At 37.2% G+C, this 17498-nt stretch overlaps 1 protein-coding gene across 3 annotated transcripts in view; it reads left to right on the forward strand.

The window, feature by feature from the left end:
• The window catches only part of LOC142344391 (MAGUK p55 subfamily member 2-like), an 87809-nt gene extending 71002 nt beyond the window's left edge, over nucleotides 1-16807 (forward strand). For all 3 annotated transcript variants that reach the window (XM_075395999.1, XM_075395997.1, XM_075395998.1), the window contains 6 exons: nucleotides 872-1006; nucleotides 10410-10581; nucleotides 11617-11784; nucleotides 12087-12256; nucleotides 15521-15691; nucleotides 16049-16807. In XM_075395999.1, the coding sequence (XP_075252114.1) occupies nucleotides 872-1006; nucleotides 10410-10581; nucleotides 11617-11784; nucleotides 12087-12256; nucleotides 15521-15691; nucleotides 16049-16225 (993 nt within the window). In that variant the 3' untranslated portion in view covers nucleotides 16226-16807. The remainder of the gene's footprint in view (nucleotides 1-871; nucleotides 1007-10409; nucleotides 10582-11616; nucleotides 11785-12086; nucleotides 12257-15520; nucleotides 15692-16048) is intronic.
• Nucleotides 16808-17498: the final 691 nt, after the last annotated feature.

Here is a 17498-nt window from a genome sequence, read left to right on the forward strand (position 1 = left end):
ACTCCACTTTAATCACTGTTAAATAACTAAACGAATGCGAACACTTCATAAAAGCTAAGAAAACTTGAGTGAACCAATTTGCTTTCGTCGCAGAAAGTATGAAAGAACTCGCATTTGTCGAAGAAATTTTCAACAACCAAATTGTCAACCACCACTTTTTTGTTTTGATCCATCCTTTAATTTTTTAATTGATCGAAAGTCTTTTTCTTCTGTCAACAAAAAGGCGTGCCTTCCTCCCTTTAGAATATAACCATCTTTGATTAATTGCTCTCAATCGAAGTTTGAAGCAATTATATTAGTCCTGTGGTCTTTTTGATGCAATTTTTTGTCTTGACCTTTTAACTTTTCGTCCTCAAAAACGGGATAAACAAGTGGCTGAACAGCTCTTTACGCTCCTTACGCCTTGCTAGTCTTTAAGTATGGGATCCCCCGAAACTTTTGAGGAGACAATTTTGTGGTGTGAAGGGTGGTTCTTAATCTTAAAAGTTTGACCCCCTCAGCCACCACCACGCACCCCCTCCCCAGCACTCCCCACATCCACCCTCCTCCACCTGGTGATATGAACCCCCTCATCCAGCGCTCCCAACCCTACCATTCCCCCCAACACTTGATCTCCCTCCGCTCACCCCCCGAATGGTACCATCCCTAAGCCCCAGCTGGCTACTACCGAAGCCAACCGCTCGCCGGTCGTTTGAGCAATTCGCCCGACGTTCGTCGATTGTTTGATATTTTTCTCCTTTATAATATTTTTAGGCTGTACAAATCCTTTTCAGTTCAAAATATGCATTATTTTGATCACATAGACTTTCCCAAGAACAAATTTTTGTTCATGGGAAAGGAATCGGTTTGGAAGTATATACTTTTTGTGTAGACATACATGCGTGCTCTCTTCTCCTACAACCCAGAGAAAGACGATCTGTTACCTTCTTCCCAGTTGGGTCTGCAGTTCACAAGTGGAGACATTCTGGAAATAGTCGAGTCTCAAAAGGACCCAAATTGGTGGCAGGTACATTCCTTTACTGAAGAAAAATTCTCTCGCCAATTTTTAGGATCTTGTTAAAACCTAAGCTAGGAGATTTATATGTTTTAAGAACTTCCCAGAATTGTAATCTATTTTGAGGAAAATGTTACGGAATTCCTCGTACAGTCGCATGAAGACTGTTGTCCTGATAGTTTTAAAATTATGGCTCGTGATAAAATTTTTTCTTTGCCCAAAATTTCTTTGCCCAAAAGATTAAGATTAAAATTCAATATTTGCTCACGTCTTCCCAGACAAAACAAAATTTCGTGAATGGTTTTTCTCTTATATGTTTAACTTGTATTTCGAACCATCCGATGCCATCCGTTTCCTCCCCAAATGAATTTATGGGTCAAAATGTACTGAACAAAATTTGGCAGCTACACTTTTAGAGAACTTAAAATTATTCAACACAGTTTTAAGCAGCAAAACTTTTCACCTTATATATTATACAATCAAAATCCTAACAAAGTAAACGGACGACATCGCCATCGTCATTCTTGAATTCATTCAAATTCTCCTTCCAGTTTTGTCAATGGAAAACAGGCGAACAAACGCAATAATGTGATTCACCGATTGGTGTGTTGACCAATTAGCGCTATTTATGACCTGTAAAACTGGGCGATCAGATATTCATTTCTAGAAAGCAAAATGTGCATTTACCTTAGTTTCTAATGATTATATATACCAGTATAAAGAAGTAGCAGGGCGAGATTGAATGCCTTATTAGTGCTAATTTGCTCAAAATATGAGAGCATATGGGTCCATGTTACTGCATACGCAACAATGCGCGGGCGACTTATTAAACAATGGCGTACAGAAAAAGGGTGTAATGGTAGCTTACCTTAAGCCAACCCATTAACATTGTGTGTCGATAAGGGTGTGGGCGATAATGATGATGACGACGGTGATGTTGGGTAAGAGATGGGCGGGAGGGTGAGAGGAGGGGAGGGAGCGGAGAGGATGGATTTTTATTGAAGCTTATCTATCCCTTGGGAAAGAAAAGTGAGACAGGAATTAATCAGCTGGTGATAGATTGGGAAATTGGAGTACTCGTGAAAATCATGCCTTCGTTAACAACTAAAACATGCAAGTTCAGTTAAGGCGCTAACGCTAATTGAGAGGCACTGAAAGTGTCACGGATCACAAAGGAATTATCTATGCTATCTTCCTGTCTGCTGAGAATCTGTCCCTTTCTTGACGATTCTTGAAGCCTCAATTCCAAATCAATGCTTGACTGTGGCTCTTCTTCGTTGATGTCTTAAGACTTTTAAAAATAGACTTTTTTGCTGTCTAATTTTAAATATGAATAACATGCTGACCATCATTGATAATCCTCCGGAAATAAAACACGCGATTACGAAAAGACAACAGTGTCGTTAAGCGCATAAAAGAATTTTGTCACTTGGTTGGCAAGGTTTTGGCTGCAGGAAACGTATAATTTAAAGAAAATTATATTTTATAGCTATAAAAAGTTAGCGTAGCTATATTGCGGTGTTCCTGTTTTTTTTTAAAATTGAATGAATTGGAATTCTATTGGGGCGCTGTATTTTTTACTACTTGAAGAGGAGTGAAGATGGAGCGTCGATATATGGAGTATAGATATTTTTTTCTTTTCGAGTGTTTAGAACATAAAGTCAATGCCTCACGTGAAAACTAAATGTTTAGGTCAAACGGCTGAACGAATTCAAGAGAGGGGAGAGAGAGGAGTGATTTTTTTTGTTAATGCCACACTTTATAAAAATAGGTGCAAAATTCTTTTTTTGGTATGAGAGCGAAATGTTTTGATTAGTGTTTTACTTCACCATCTCAATCATATATAGTTTTATATGCAATCTTGGGCTGCTTTTCTGATGTCGCCGTTTTAGAGACGCTTTTTAGCGATTGTTGTACTCAATCGGGATTTTAGTGTCTTAGGTAATTTTTTGGTCGACATTTTGTTGGTTTTCGTGGCATTTTGATTTAGTTAATATCAATTTATGCTTGTTTTAGTTGAAGAAAGTAGGCACATAAATTGAAGTTTTTTGCCTTCTTCTTCCGGCTTTCAAAAATTATTTGTTCAATTGCTTAGTTAGGGTTGTTTGTAGGGTTATGATTACTTAGTGAAAACAATTAAACGTTTGACAGCAAACATGCTTATAAAATAATTTAATCATTCTGCGGTTTTTATTAGCCGCCCTCATCTTATTAGCCGGCTATTGTAGCGCTCATATTTATTTCGTCCAACACAATTTTGTTTCGCTTTACCTTAGTTTTCAGCTTGTTCAACATTTTGCAATGTTTTTTGAAATCTTTTTGACTTTTCTGGGCTAGTTTCATTCTTCGCTCTTTCTGCTCAAAGTACTTTTAAACAGCAATTGCTCAGCAAAGCAATCTAAAGTTAACAGAATCAGTATCGAAAATCAAATTGATAATGCCAACGGGATAAGCGGGATTGTTGTGCAAAAAGATTTTGTACAACAATCAATGTTTATCAGTGGTTTTCTGTTCCTTCAATCTCAATTGTTGGCATATGGGAAATGATTCAAGTGATTGCAAATGCATTTGGGTGCCGTGTTTGCGCTCAAAGAATGAGCAGGAAATTTTGCGTATCTTTTGTGTGTCGAGAACAGGTCGTTTTAGACATTAGAATATTATTAATAGCCGCCTCAGCTTCTCAGCCCGCTATTATAGCGCTTATATTTTCTTTTACCTCGTCGTAATAAAATTGTTTGCTTTACCTTAGTGCACAGCTTTTTTAACATTTTGCGTGAAATCTTTTTGTCTTCTCCAGGCTAGTTTCACTCTTCTCTTATTCTGCTGAAAGTGTTTTTAGACAGCAGTTGCTCAGCAAAGCAATTCAAAATGAACAGAGTCAGTATCAATAAACGAAATCAAATATAAGAAACGGGATAAACCGATATAACCCAATTTTAGCTGCCCGTTACTCGAACTTTGTTTTTAGTGACCATCTCTAATGCTTATTGGTATTGATACTGGCCCCTGTGTTGTCTCACTACGAAATGGGAGTATGTTTAGCTCAAATGTGACATCAAAATAGTTTGCACTTTAAAATTGTTTGTACAAAAATCCTTATCCGGCTATTTTCCGGCAATCTGTTGTTTATGTTTGAAAATATTTAACAGATTTAGGTTTTGTACTTTATTTTTTCCTTTTTGCTTGGGTTTTCTCATTTTTTGAGATGTATTGTTGAACAGATATATTGATTTTTCCTGATATTTCGTTGCGCGCCGTTAGTTGTGTCAATTTGAATGATATAGTTTGATAACATGGATTAGGTTTTATCCTTTAGTGATAGAATAGGGAGTGAGTGTTTACTTTGAAAATGTTCCGGGTTTTTTCATCGGTCGAGTTGTTCTGAAACTAGACATAAAAGTCAATGCTGCGCGTGTATAACTTTGATTTTCGTTTATTGCTGAACAGAGTTGAAGAGTATGGCAAAATAGGTGAAAAATTACGTGTAAAAAATATTGCTCTAAGCGAGCAAATTTGTTTGATCATTTGTGACTTTTTCAAAGCAGTTCAAACGTTTCAAGATTTTTAGACAAATTGGTTTTTATCATGATTTTTTAACTCATAATTTTACTGAGCTGTATTTGATCATGGCAAGCAATTATTAGACTTTAAGAGGCATTTTAGATGATTTTTTTTGCTTTTGTATACTTTTTAATTGCTCTCAAACAAAATTTTCAGCAGTTATATATGTCCTTTTGGTCTTATGCGATTTTTTGGCTGACCGATTTCAATTCTCATCCTCAGAAATAGGTTAAAAAGGTGGCAAGACTAGAGAGCATTAAGTTCTCTCAGAACCTTTCAGCTCACTAGTGTCCAAGTATGCGATTCACAGAAACTGTTTTGGAGACTTACTTATGGTGTGAAGGGCGGTTTATGAGGTTGACCCCACCACACACACATCAGCCCCCGCCTCACTTCACGCCCGATCCCCACACCCTGATAATTGAGCAGGCCCTAAGGACCCCCGTGCAGCCGAATACCCCCCCCCCCCCCCCGCTGTGCTTACCTCGTGCCCGTTCAATTAAGCTAAAGCTAGCCTGACTAAAACCTAGCTAGCTCCTGACAAAGCCAACCGCTCGCCGGTCGTTTGAGAGCAATTCGCCCGACGTTAGTTAACTTTTTTGTCAAGTGGTTAACACTAAGGGCTCGTCACTGTTCATTTAGGTTTTTGTATTTTTTTTCGTTTATTTTGATTCTGAGTTGTTTTTGTTAAAGAAAATGGAGTTTTTTAAATCAAATTTGGCTCGTTTTACAAGTTTAGCTTTTTTGGTTTTTTGTTTGTTAGTTAATGGACAGATGTTTAATAAGTTTTGTTACTTAAAGGTGACAATCAATTTTAAATACTGCAGTTTATATAATATATTAAATTACAGAAATTTGTAATTTCTTGTTTTTTGTTTTTTAATAGTTGATTAGGATGTCCTTGACAGGGGTAGGTGTTGGATAGGTCACGGGTCATGCAGAGGTTGTCGCAGAAAAATTGATGGGAAACAGCACTTTGCAGTTTGTAGGAAGTTATGTAATAAAAAAATTTTGTTTTCTTTTTTGTATCTCGGTTTTCTCCATATGTACCGTTTTGCCGATTTTTTCCAGTTGGTCTTCGTTATTCGAATAAGAGTTGCTAGTTTTTCATTCAGGCCAATCATTCCCAATCATTCAGGCCGTAAGGGCTCCGTGCAGCCAAAGACCCCCTCCCACCGTTGCCACCCCGATGGCCCCTTGCGCTCACCACACGCTCCTTCAATTAAGCTGAAGAGCCTCACTAAACTGTACCTAGCTGTTGACTAAGCCAACCGCTCGCTGGTCGTTTGAGAGCAATTCGCCCGGCGTTAGTTGGTTATGTTTCATTTTTTCTGTATTGTGAATGTTTCTCTTATCGAAGTCAGTTTTGTATAGCTATATTGCTAATTTTTTCAATTGATGGCTATCAATCTTAGTTTTTGGTAAACAAATTTGATTAAATTTCGTGACAAGTTTTGGTTTTTCGTTTTCACGCTTTTTCAAATATTTTTTTGGCTGAATTAGTTATTGTCTACTTTTTTTGAACTATTCTGTGGTCTATGTTGTTGAACAGGTCATCTGGAAGTTTCGAATGACCAGCTCGTAAAGAAAATATCGAAGAGAATTTTTGTTTAATTGTTGCGAAGCGATAGCTGAGGCTATTGTTGGCGTTCTCATAGTTGTTTTTTTTTTATTTCGTTGAGATTTTTGTTACGACCATAATACGGCACAATCCCTTCAATCATGCAGTTTCAACTGAGTTGCGTGAGTGAGGTCATTTTTCACTCTTAGTAGAGCTGGTTTTTTCATATTCGCTTGATTAAGTTTTTGGTCTCACGTGACTTACCTCACTCTCAAATTGACATTTCTTTACTTTAATTCTAGGAAATAAGGTCATGTCAGTGTTTCACTCTAATTTAAAGTTGTTTAAGAGCAGCTAAAAGAAGCAGCAATAAGTTAATCAAATTCCACGACATCATAAGTTTGACAACTTTTTGAGTCTCCACATCTACGAAACTACTGCGTCTATTTTCTAGCAATCTTTTGTTCAAAAGCCGCCGTCAGCCTCTCAGCGGCTATTATTTAGGCGCTCTCCCTTTTTTTACTTCGCTTTACCTTTTGACATTTTTCGTTTTACTTATATCACAATTTTCAAGCTTGAATTCTGACTTACTTTACTCAATGTTTCAACTTAACGCGTTTTAAATTCTGTCGCTCATTGAAATACGTAATGTAGTGAATACAGTCAAAGTAAACAAAGCAAAAACAAAAGAAACGGGATAAACCGATAAAGCACGGCCGTTAAATAGTGCTTAGGTTATGGAAGTGCATTAGAGCGATTGTTAGCTGAAATTAGTAATGAGCTTTATGGTGTCCAGTTGAAAGCTGAATTAAGTATAGTTTAGAATCTAAATGAAACTACACCGCAAATTAAAACACTTTTTGACACTGAAAAAACAAAAAAAAATCCATTTCTGGGTATTTCGTGTCGTTAACTGGGCATATAGGTACTTACATCTTAAGCAAAAGTGGTAACATCAAATTTCTCCTGGGCAAAACTTGGGTTCTAAAAACTTGTATACTGTCTTGTGAAATAAGTCGAAAGTTTTTTTGTTGTTTTTCGGTTTTCTTCCCAATTTTATAGTCCGATAATTTTTTTTTTAATATGCATCACATTATCGCGTACAGAAATTAATGGTAGGTTTATTGAGAGCTATTGGTTTGGAGTCGCAACTCGTGAAGAATTTTGTAGAAAAAGTGTTATCAGACTATGATTTTTCTCAGTTTTTCTGAATAAAATTGATCGGTAAAATGACTAGTGAAATCTGAAAGATCATTCATTTCATTTATTGGGTAACATTTAGCTGGGGCATACTTGAATGTTAACTTTGAGTCGATTCCAAAGTCTTCCGGCTATGTTTTTTTATAAAACTTTCTTTTCTCATGATGCAAAGTCAAACACTCTACACCGAAAGGAAAAGGGGTTTTAGAATAATTCAGCATTCTAAGAGAACGAAAAATAAGTGTAAAAAGTTTGTTCTAATTTTTTTTCATCACATGTGGCTTTTTATTTTTACTTTTTATTTTTTGGTGAAGTGGTTTTTAACAAGCCATTTAAGTAACTGTACGATTGGAAGACTTTTTTTCCTTCTCAGTCATAAATTAGTTTTAAATGCAATCTTGAGCTTTATTTTGATGTCGCCAATTTAGACGCTTTCTCGGCGGTTTTTGTACTTTTGTGTTTTTCATGTCTTTGGTGTTTTTGGTTGAAATTATTTTTTGTTGCTCTGCGGGGCGTTTTTAGTTTTGCAGCGAAAAGTGTTTGTCTCAACAATTAGTATGGTTGCCCTTTAATAGTTTGTTTGTGAGCATTCCTAACTAAACGATGGAAATATTAGTCTTTTCAAGGATAATTTGAGCTATTTTGCCGTTATGCATGTTGAACGCTTTATAAGGCTCTTTGCAAGCTGATACAATTTGTTATAGCAATTGGAGTCTCTCTTTAGTTGTCTTAGTTTAGTTGGTGATCAATTGATTTTATCGTGATTGATTTCGATTTTTTGTTTGTTTAAGAGAATAGAGAAATTTTGATAAAATTTGTTTCATTTGCTTTAAGAAATTTTGCCTATTTCCTCCGATTTGAGCTTTTGCTGTGGTTTTCTTGACAGTATTTAACATAATATAATAAATGATGCAATTTTGTAAGTTTCAGGTTTTTTTGTTTGCTTTTTCAATTGTTGGTTAGGATATCGCTGACAGGGATCGGTTGGATCGCCGATTGAACCGGAACATAACTAAAGTCTCGTCTCCGAATAATTGCTGGGAAGCAGCAACTTGTGACGATCTTCTATCGTATTTTAACAGATTTGCTTTTCGTCATGTTAATTTCGCTGTTATTTTTAACCATTTGGTAATATAATAACATCAGTAGAAGAACACTAGTGAATAGTTAAGTGAATTGTTAAGTGAATAGTTAGCTTGGGTCTGAGTGAATATATACTTCGAATCGGTTCTGGAGTTTTTCGCCTGTTTTTTAAGTTTCTGTTGACACATTTTCATGACCGTTGAAGTCAAATTTAGGTGATGATTTTGGTCTCGCCGGAGCAGGAATTTGAGCGAAAAAGCAAATGATTTTGCGGCAAACATTCGCTTTCTTCGTTGTGATTCTTTGTTCATATTTGTCAATTTGACTTCGGTTTTTTGAATTTTTTTGCCGGTTTTTTAGTCGGATTTCTTTCTAAATGGTTTTTAATCCATTCATAGTCCTTGCAGGGTCTTGCTGTTTGTTTAACCATGAAAAATTCTTTGAATTGTAGGTCAGGACGTCTCGTCTATTTTTGTTTCGTCGTCTTGCGCTCTGTTTTTAATAACCGCGAAGCGATAGCTGAGGCTATTATTGGCCTTCTCTTGGTTTTTTTTATTTCGTCGTCAAAATTTTTGTTACGACCATATGACGTCACAACCACTTTTGTTCATTCGTTCATGAAATTTTAACTGAAAGGCGTGTGTGACGTCCTTTTTCGCTCTTAGTGGAGCGATTTTATTCATTCGCGTGATTGAATTTTTGGTCACACATGACTTTCCTCACTCTCAAAACTGACTTCCTCACTTTGAAATTGACTTTTGTTTACTTTGTTTACTTTAAAGCAAAGAGATAAGGTCAAGTGCATGTGTAACTCTAAATGTAGGTTATTTAAGAGCAGCTGATAGGCAACAATATCTTATACAGATTCTTAATCAAAGTATAACATCTCAGCCTTCAATGAAAAGACTCTTTTTTGTTCTATCTTTTTTACTGTTTTTAATTGCTCTCGTAGAGAAGCAAAATATTGTAAACGTGTGTATCTTTTCTGCGAAAATTTTTGCTTGACCGTTTTGACTTTTCGAGTGACTTTTACGCCCTTTGACTTTTTGACTTTTAGATCGTTTCGCGTGATCTAAAATTCTCTCATCACAATTTCAAGCAGCTGAACTCATTTGGCGTCAATTTAATACTAAAAGTCAAATGAAAAGTGCGCCGCAATTGAGGCCATTTTTCTTCCGACGTTCCGAGCAATTCTTCCGACGTTTAGTCGGTTATGTTTTTGAGACTGCAGATCTACGAAGCTATTGCGACTATTTTCTGGCAATCTGTCAGCTATTTTGACCCAAAACTCAAATTTTCTGAATAACTTCCTCCTTTCGCCAACGGCCTTCTTGCGCGTGATGTCATTTCTCATTCTCTCTAGTAAACGTTATTAGGTCATTTGCGTGATTATATTCTGATCTTACGTGACTTACCTCACTCAATAAAATCTATTTGCAATTTGAAACTTAAGTTTATTTTGAATTAGCTTAAGGTCAAAGGAAATCATATCATCTGTAATAAACGTTTATAATAAAAAGGTTTACGTGGAGTGAATTTCAACAAACCTTTATTTATCGCTGAATGTTTTTTTCCATTGTTTGTTGAGCGGCGCCGATAACTGTTTCAAATTAAAAATGTATCTGTTTCTATCTGTATTATACGCCACTTAAGTCTATTTCGCAGCTGGAAATACCGCGTCATTTGTGGTTCTGACACGTTTAAGAGTTTTGCCCTAAAAATAGCACACGCCGCTTTTGAATGAGTTGTAATCTTTTGGTTTCGAGAGCAAATTGTGGTTGACTTCGGTTCTGAAGCTTCTCACTTTTTTTTAAAATTAAGGCATCTTTCTCTACTTAATTAATTGCCCTCGAAAGAGGTTTGAAGCAATGTTAGTATTGGTCTGAAGAAAGCACCAAATGCGTCTTAAAGGTCTACAAGTGATCACCCGCCTGTTATTGGAGAGCAATTTAGCAGACGTTAGTTGGTTTATGATTAATTACAGCTCATGTCACAGGTCGTTAAATTTAGGCGCGAAAGTATGGAGAGCAAGGGGCTCGTGCCAGACTTATTCCTAGTCAGACTCTGGAGGAGAGGAGGGCGGCTTACGCTAGACCAGATCTGATTGACACGAAAAAACAGAAGTACGGTGGACTTACGTCTAAAAAGAGAAAGAAGAAAGAAGTCTACTCCGCTAAAAACAGTTCGTAAATTATTATATTTGGCTAATTGTCTCCTAAATATCATACTTGTTTTACATAAGTAAGTATGTTTATGGGGATGCCGTTTATGCCTAAGTTAATAACTCAGAATCTAAATACATGCGATAGTTACAAATTGCTCTCAAATAATGTTTGTAGCTATTATTTTAGTACTGTGGTCTTATGAGATTTTTCGCTTGACGGATTTTCTGTCTGACGCATTAAACTTTTCGTCTCCAAAGACGGAATAAACATGTAAAACCTCGAGGGTTCAAGTCTTTGAGCACCTTAGAGTTCTGCTAGTCTCTTAGTGTACAATTCCTTGAAGCTGCTAAGAAGACATAAAATCATAATGTAGAGGGCAGCTTTTGGCTGTTTCAACCCACTCCTAAACGCCATATTTTGTTGTAGAGACAAAAGATTTCCTGGCCAAAGGTTTCATTCTCAATTTCATTGCTCTCGAATGAATATTGAGGCAAGTATTGTAGATGTGTGTCTTTTTATGCAGTTTCCCTTGACGGCTTTGCGCGTTTGTTCTAGAACTTCGGACTTTTTCACACTTCAGTTCTTCGTTTTTGAGTATCTAATTCGCTCATGTTTAAAAGCGATTTTGAATGAAAGGGAAGCGAAGCAATTGTAGCTGAGTGGTTAAGATGTCAGACTGTGGGATTGTTTTTGGGCATCCATTCTGAGCAACACCCTCTCTGAGTTAAATTGCTCCCTTCGTCGTTCGAGATCAATTCATCCGACGTTAGACGGTTTATGTTATAGATTCTTAATCAAAATATAACATCACAGCAATTAATAAAAATAAGAAATGTCTTGGTCCGTTTTTTAAATCTTTTTGAAACTGCAGATCTACAAAGCTATGATGGCTGTTTTCTGGCAATCTACCGGCTATGTTTTAGTTTTGTCTGACTTTTAATCTGATCAAATGCGCTGAGTTTGTTCTCTCAGACTGCGGTTGAATTTGTCATTGTGGGAGATTGTGCTGTTATATGTATGGATGGTATTTTGATTTGACTGGTTGTTTTCAGACGCCGATTTTGACCGACTTGACCTGACGTTCTACGAGGAGGTGGCGAGGATGCCCCCGTTTCCTCGGAAGACACTTGTGCTCATAGGCACTACAGGGGTCGGCAGGAGATCCATCAAGAACTCACTCATCAAAACATATCCAGACAACTTTGCCACTCCTATTCCTAGTGAGTACTAGTCACACCTGAGAAGCGTAGTAGTGAATTCTGTCAATTGAACAATTAGCAACTGAACCAACAAACTCATTAGCACATAAAAAAACGTGGCCTGTAAAATTACCGGTGGGTGAAATTTGTATGTACAGTATTGATGACCATCAGGAACCATATATGGATAAATACAGAATTTAATAGGCGATGCTTGCATGGTATTGAAGAAAAGAAAATGCATGATTAGATTACTATGACAGCAGGATATAGAACTGACTTGGGAGTAAAAGTCAAATGTTGATCTATGTGCGTGCTTGTAGCAACATCTCGTCCTATGCGTGACGGAGAGATCCCCGGCAAGTCGTATAACTTCGTGTCCAAGCAGGATATGGAACAGGCGATACGAGACAACGGATTCCTCGAGTACGGCGAGTTCCAGGACAACTACTACGGAACCAGCATTCTCTCCATTCACAACATCATCGATGAGGTCAGTCCTGAGGACATCTCAAAATGAGAAGGAAAGTAACATAAACTTTTATTTGGGTTGCCCCTTCAAACGCACATTCTTTTGCAACTGATTTAATTAAAATGCTGCTCAGAAAACTCTGGGTTAAAGGTGACGCCCTTTTTGGTTGACAATCCTAATCCGCGGAGTATTTTAAGTAGTGCAATTCGTCGCTTTTAATGCCTTTTTGATTAGTTTACCACTAAAGCATAGTCTTAATTTTAATAGCGGCCAAGATTTTTTTATTTCGTCAAGATTTTTCTTACGACCATATGACGTCAAAACCACTTCAAATCCCTGTTCTTCAAAACCGCTTTTTGTTCTTTCGTTCATGCAATTTCAACTGATTTGCGTGCGTGACGTCGTTCGCTTTTATTGGGGCTAGTTTTTTGTTCATTCTCGTGATTAAGTTTTGGTCACCTGTGACTTACCTCACTCTCAAAATTGACTTCCTCACTCTTAAATTGACTTTATTTTAATTGAAAGAGATGAGGTCAAGTGAATGTCACTCTAATTGGAGGTGTTTTGGTGGCAGCTAAAAGAAGCAGCAATAATTTATACAAATTCTTAATATTAATATAACATCTCAGCATTAAAAAAGAAATTTTTTGCGTTGCTTCTTTCACTATCTTTTCGAGACTGTAGTTCTACGGAGCTCTTGCGGCTGTTTTCTGTCAATCTACCAGCTATGTTTGAAAATATCATTGCCCAGCTGTTGCTTTGTTTGACGAAGACAGCTTTTGAGTGAAAGGGCTCAAAAGTTGTCAATTTTTTGATGTTACCCAAATTTCTTGCCGTTTTTCGTTGTCATGCACTGCTGTTAACAAAGAATTTTGTTTTAAATTTTAACCGTTTAATGCTATTATTGTATATAATGAATTCTATGTTAGTTCTTTAAGTAACTATGTTAGTTCTTTATATTAGAGCTTTTGACCTTCGTTTTCATTTGTCGTTTTCAATCCATGCTTTCTAAGTTAACTATATGCGTTCTCTATCGAAGGTTTGTTGAATAAAAGTTCTGCCGAACAGTTTTTAATTTTGATTTCATTTAGAACGCTAATTTTCAGAAAAATTTTATTTCAAATGAGCGCGCAACTCATTTTAGTCTTTTGTGACATTTGTTACTGGTAGGATATGCTTTCAATTCAACGCAGTATCGGTTCCTTCGCAGTAAATGAGCTTTGCTATCAATTTCAATTGCTGTGGCGACTATAATTTTTGTAAAGTTTGTCTTTCCTTTCTTTGTTGCCTTAGCACTTAATGTTGTTTGGTTAATTTGTTTGCTTCTGGTTATTATAAATTGGCATGATTTTTCATGAAGCGCAGTTTTAGTCCCCGGCTGTATAGTTGCTCAGATATTGTTTGTCCTAGCTCTGACCAGACTTGTTTTTCAAAAAAACATCAAGTTTTACTGAGTGTTGCGAACACTTCTTGCTGTTTGTTGTATTCATTTGCTCTATCTTGTTAATATATAAATTTGATGTTTTGAAGATAGCGAATACATTTTGAAAACAAAAATTCTTAATGAGATTTGATGAAATTGACTATTAGCAGGAAGTGCTCGCAAAAGTAAGCAACATCTTGGGTTGTTTAATAGCCGCCCTCATTGTTGGTCTGTTGTTGCGCTCCTATTTATTTTATTGCGTCGAATAAAAATTTGTTTTCCTTTACGTCATTTACCGCTTGTTGACATTTTGCGAGAAATCGTTTTGACTTCTCTGGACTACCTTAAGTCTTCGCTCATTCTGCTCAAACTAATTTTAAACAGAAGTTGCTCAGTAAAGCAACCTAAAATGAAATGAATCAGTATCAAAACACGGAAATAAAAATCTAATCGGGATAAACCCATGAGCCCAATTTTAGATGCCGGCTACTTGAAGTGTGTTTTGAGAAGTGTTAGTTACCATCTCTAATGCTTATTGGTATTGATACTAGCCCATTTATCCTCCCTTTAAGTAACAGGAGTATGTCTAATAACAAAATGAAATCGAAATAGTTCGCACTTCAAAAAAAGTTTTACATCAATAAGTTTTTTCCCTTTTTTCTGTTCTTTCAATTCCTATAGGGGTTTTTTTAATCTCGCGGCTACCGCTCAACTATTCCTTTAAGTGAAATGTCTTTGCTAGCTGTGCTAACCAGCCCCCCGCAGTCGTTTGTGTGCAATTCATCCGATGCTAGTTGGTTATATTCACTTTTTAATAGCCGCACAGCGATAGCTTGGGCTATTATTGGCCTTCTCTTGGTTTTTACAATTCAAAGAATTTGAATTGTACTGGGGCGCTGTCTTTTTTTAAAGATCTGTTCACACATTTTCATGATTTTTGGAGTCAAATTGGAGTAGTAATTTTGGTCACGCCGAAACAGGAAATGGAGCGAAATGGTCACGCCGCTTTGCCGCTGGTGATTTTTTTTGTTCACATGCGGCAATTTCACTTTGTTTTTTTTTCTGTTTTTTTTTTAAATTTTTTTGATCGGATTTTTTTCCAAATGGTTTTCCCAATCCATTCACAGTTCGTTCTAGGCCTTTTTTTGTTAGAATCAAAGTGGTTTTTTCTCCCCAGAGGCATTTTGACATTGATTTTCTGTTTTTTTTTTGTTTTTTCATCTGATTTTTTAGAAATGGTTTTCCCAATTCGCGCATCTAGTTTTTGTTTAGTCAGTGAAAATTCTTCGAATTTTACGTCAGGACTTGTCCTGCTATGTTTTTTATTTCGTCGTCAAAGTTTTTGTTACGACCATGTGACGTCGCAACCGCTTCAAATCTGCTTTTTGTTCATTCGTGCATGCAATTTCAACTGAAACGCGTGCGTGGCGTCATTTTTCGCTCTTAGTGGAGCGAGTTTTTTGATCATTCGCGTGATTAATTTTTTGGTCACACGTGACTTACCTCACTCTCAAAAATGACTTCCTCACTTTGAAATTGACTTTTGTTTAGTTTAATTCAAAGAGATAAGGTCAAATGGGTGTGTGTCACTCTAAATGAAGGTTATTTGAGAGCAGTAAGAACTTGTACAGATTTTTAATCAAGATATAAGATATCAGCCTTCAATGAAAAATGAATTATTTTTTGTCTGTCTTTGTTACTGTTTTTTAGACGGCAGATCTACGAAGCTATTGTGGCTATTTTCTGGCAATCTGCCAGCTTTGTTTGTTTTTGGACTCTTCTCGCTTGAAAGTTTCTTTTCTTTTGTCGTCACTCCTAATTATAGATATTGTTGAAGATGTGCTAAAGATGAGTTTGTTCAGGGCAAAATGTGCGTGTTAGACTGCAGCCCAAATGCACTGAAGCTGCTGCGCACAGCCGAGTTTATGCCGTTTGTGGTGCTGATAGCCTCACCGCCATTTGAGCGACTGAGGGAGCTACGAGGAATGGACAATAATATCAACGCAAGCACCACAACTCTCTCTAGACTAAGTGTAAGTCACTCATAAACTATCTTGTTATCTAAATGCTCTCGAACAAGTTTTGTTGAAAGTATTTGAAGCAAAATCATACCTAGGCGAAATATTTTGTCGTGCAATTACCCCGTAAATGCTTAAGCGGCCTTTGAAACTTGATATGAAACTCGCAACTGAACATGCGCTGAAAATGACAGTATAATTAAACATGCTTGTAATGCAAACTGATATCTTTTGGATTATTGTGGTTTCTGCGTAATCGCAGCGGAACAGCATTAGGCCTGCAGTAGCCTGTTTTCAGCTGCCCTTTTTCTTATTATTGATAGTCAATGTTATTGATAGTTTGATTTTACGCAAAGCAAATGTATGTAACAGGATCGAGATCTGAAGAAAACGGTAGAAGAGTCGAAGAGGCTGGAACAGGAATTCCGACAATACATCGACCTTAAAATTGAGAACGAAGAGCCAGAGCTCACCTTCAGGGCACTCTGTGATGCCATCGCACGCCTCTCCTCCGAGTACCAATGGGTTCCAGTCAGGTGGGTCATGTAGACCAGACCATGCTATCGAATATTCAATACGAATCATAACCTCAGTTTAAATAACGGCAACGGAACCACAGCTGTTGCTGCTAGCCCCTCATGCACAGTCCAGTTCATACTCATAGTCTAACCTCGACCATCAGCTCAGTTTTGCTTGGTTAATCACTCATCTATGCCCCTCGCTCGTGGTAACTCTGTTCAGTCTGAAAGCTCTCTGGACTCTCTTACATTCACAAAGGACAGACTTGACAGCAACTAGATCGCTATCACCCGCCGCACGTGAAATACTTAATCTGACTGTTGATGCACAATATTGGCTACAAACAATGCAACAAAACCAAATGCTGCTCTGGACATTTCGTAATCTCCACTCCTCTCTTCAGTCAGTTGGGAAAGATGTGAAGCAACTGTAAACTATGAAGCCCATTTAGAACAACACTTAAACCATTGCAGTCATTCCGACACAGCACAAATAAATACTTGTTTGTGGAATAGGCCATATGTTTGAAAGGTGTATTCCTGTACAGTGTTGAGTATAATTTGCAAAAAATCCGGATCTGTTCTGCCCCCCCCCCCCAGTGTTTTTTTATGACCCCCAGTTACAAATTATATGTTGTTATATAGCAAGTTACTATGTAAGAAAATAGCACGTGCGCCTGGGGGTCATAAAAAAGATTTGTGCTCACTAAGCTGGGGGGGGGGGGGGGGGGGGACAGAGTAGATCCGAAAATCCTATACTTGAACCACATGGTTGTTTGCAGCATTGAGTGGTAGAAAGACAAACAGTTGCACCATCACTAAGCGCCACATGTACTTTAGTCTTGCTCAGTCGTGCTTTGTTAGCTAGCTAATTCTTTGGCATTAAATGATGTCAATCAATTATTATCTTATTTACGGTGTCAGGACAATTTATCCAAAATTGAACCTAAAATTACCCAATGCTACCAAATGGGTCATAAGTTCAGAGCTACTTTAAAACTATAATAACCACGTGAGCATAGTATTGTGCATTTTTTCCACATGCAATTAATGTTGGTTATTTTGTCTGATTCGATAAGTTGGAAATAGATAAACCGCCATGTAACCAGTTTTCAACCACTTTTTTCGAGAAATGCTGAACCTTTTAGGATCAAGGCTATGGGGTCCGTCGTAGTGGAGTTAGTTGCTAGTGTTTCATCATTGTAAATGCTCTCAAACTGCAAACTCGGCCAACTAATCAATTGCAAATTATTACTGTCATAAAGCCCCCCCCCCCCCCTCAAACCCGGTAGATTATGATCCTC

This window comes from Convolutriloba macropyga, chromosome 8, assembly GCF_964194025.1.
Source record: "Convolutriloba macropyga chromosome 8, txConMacr16.3, whole genome shotgun sequence".
Classification (NCBI taxonomy): Eukaryota; Metazoa; Xenacoelomorpha; order Acoela; family Convolutidae; genus Convolutriloba; species Convolutriloba macropyga.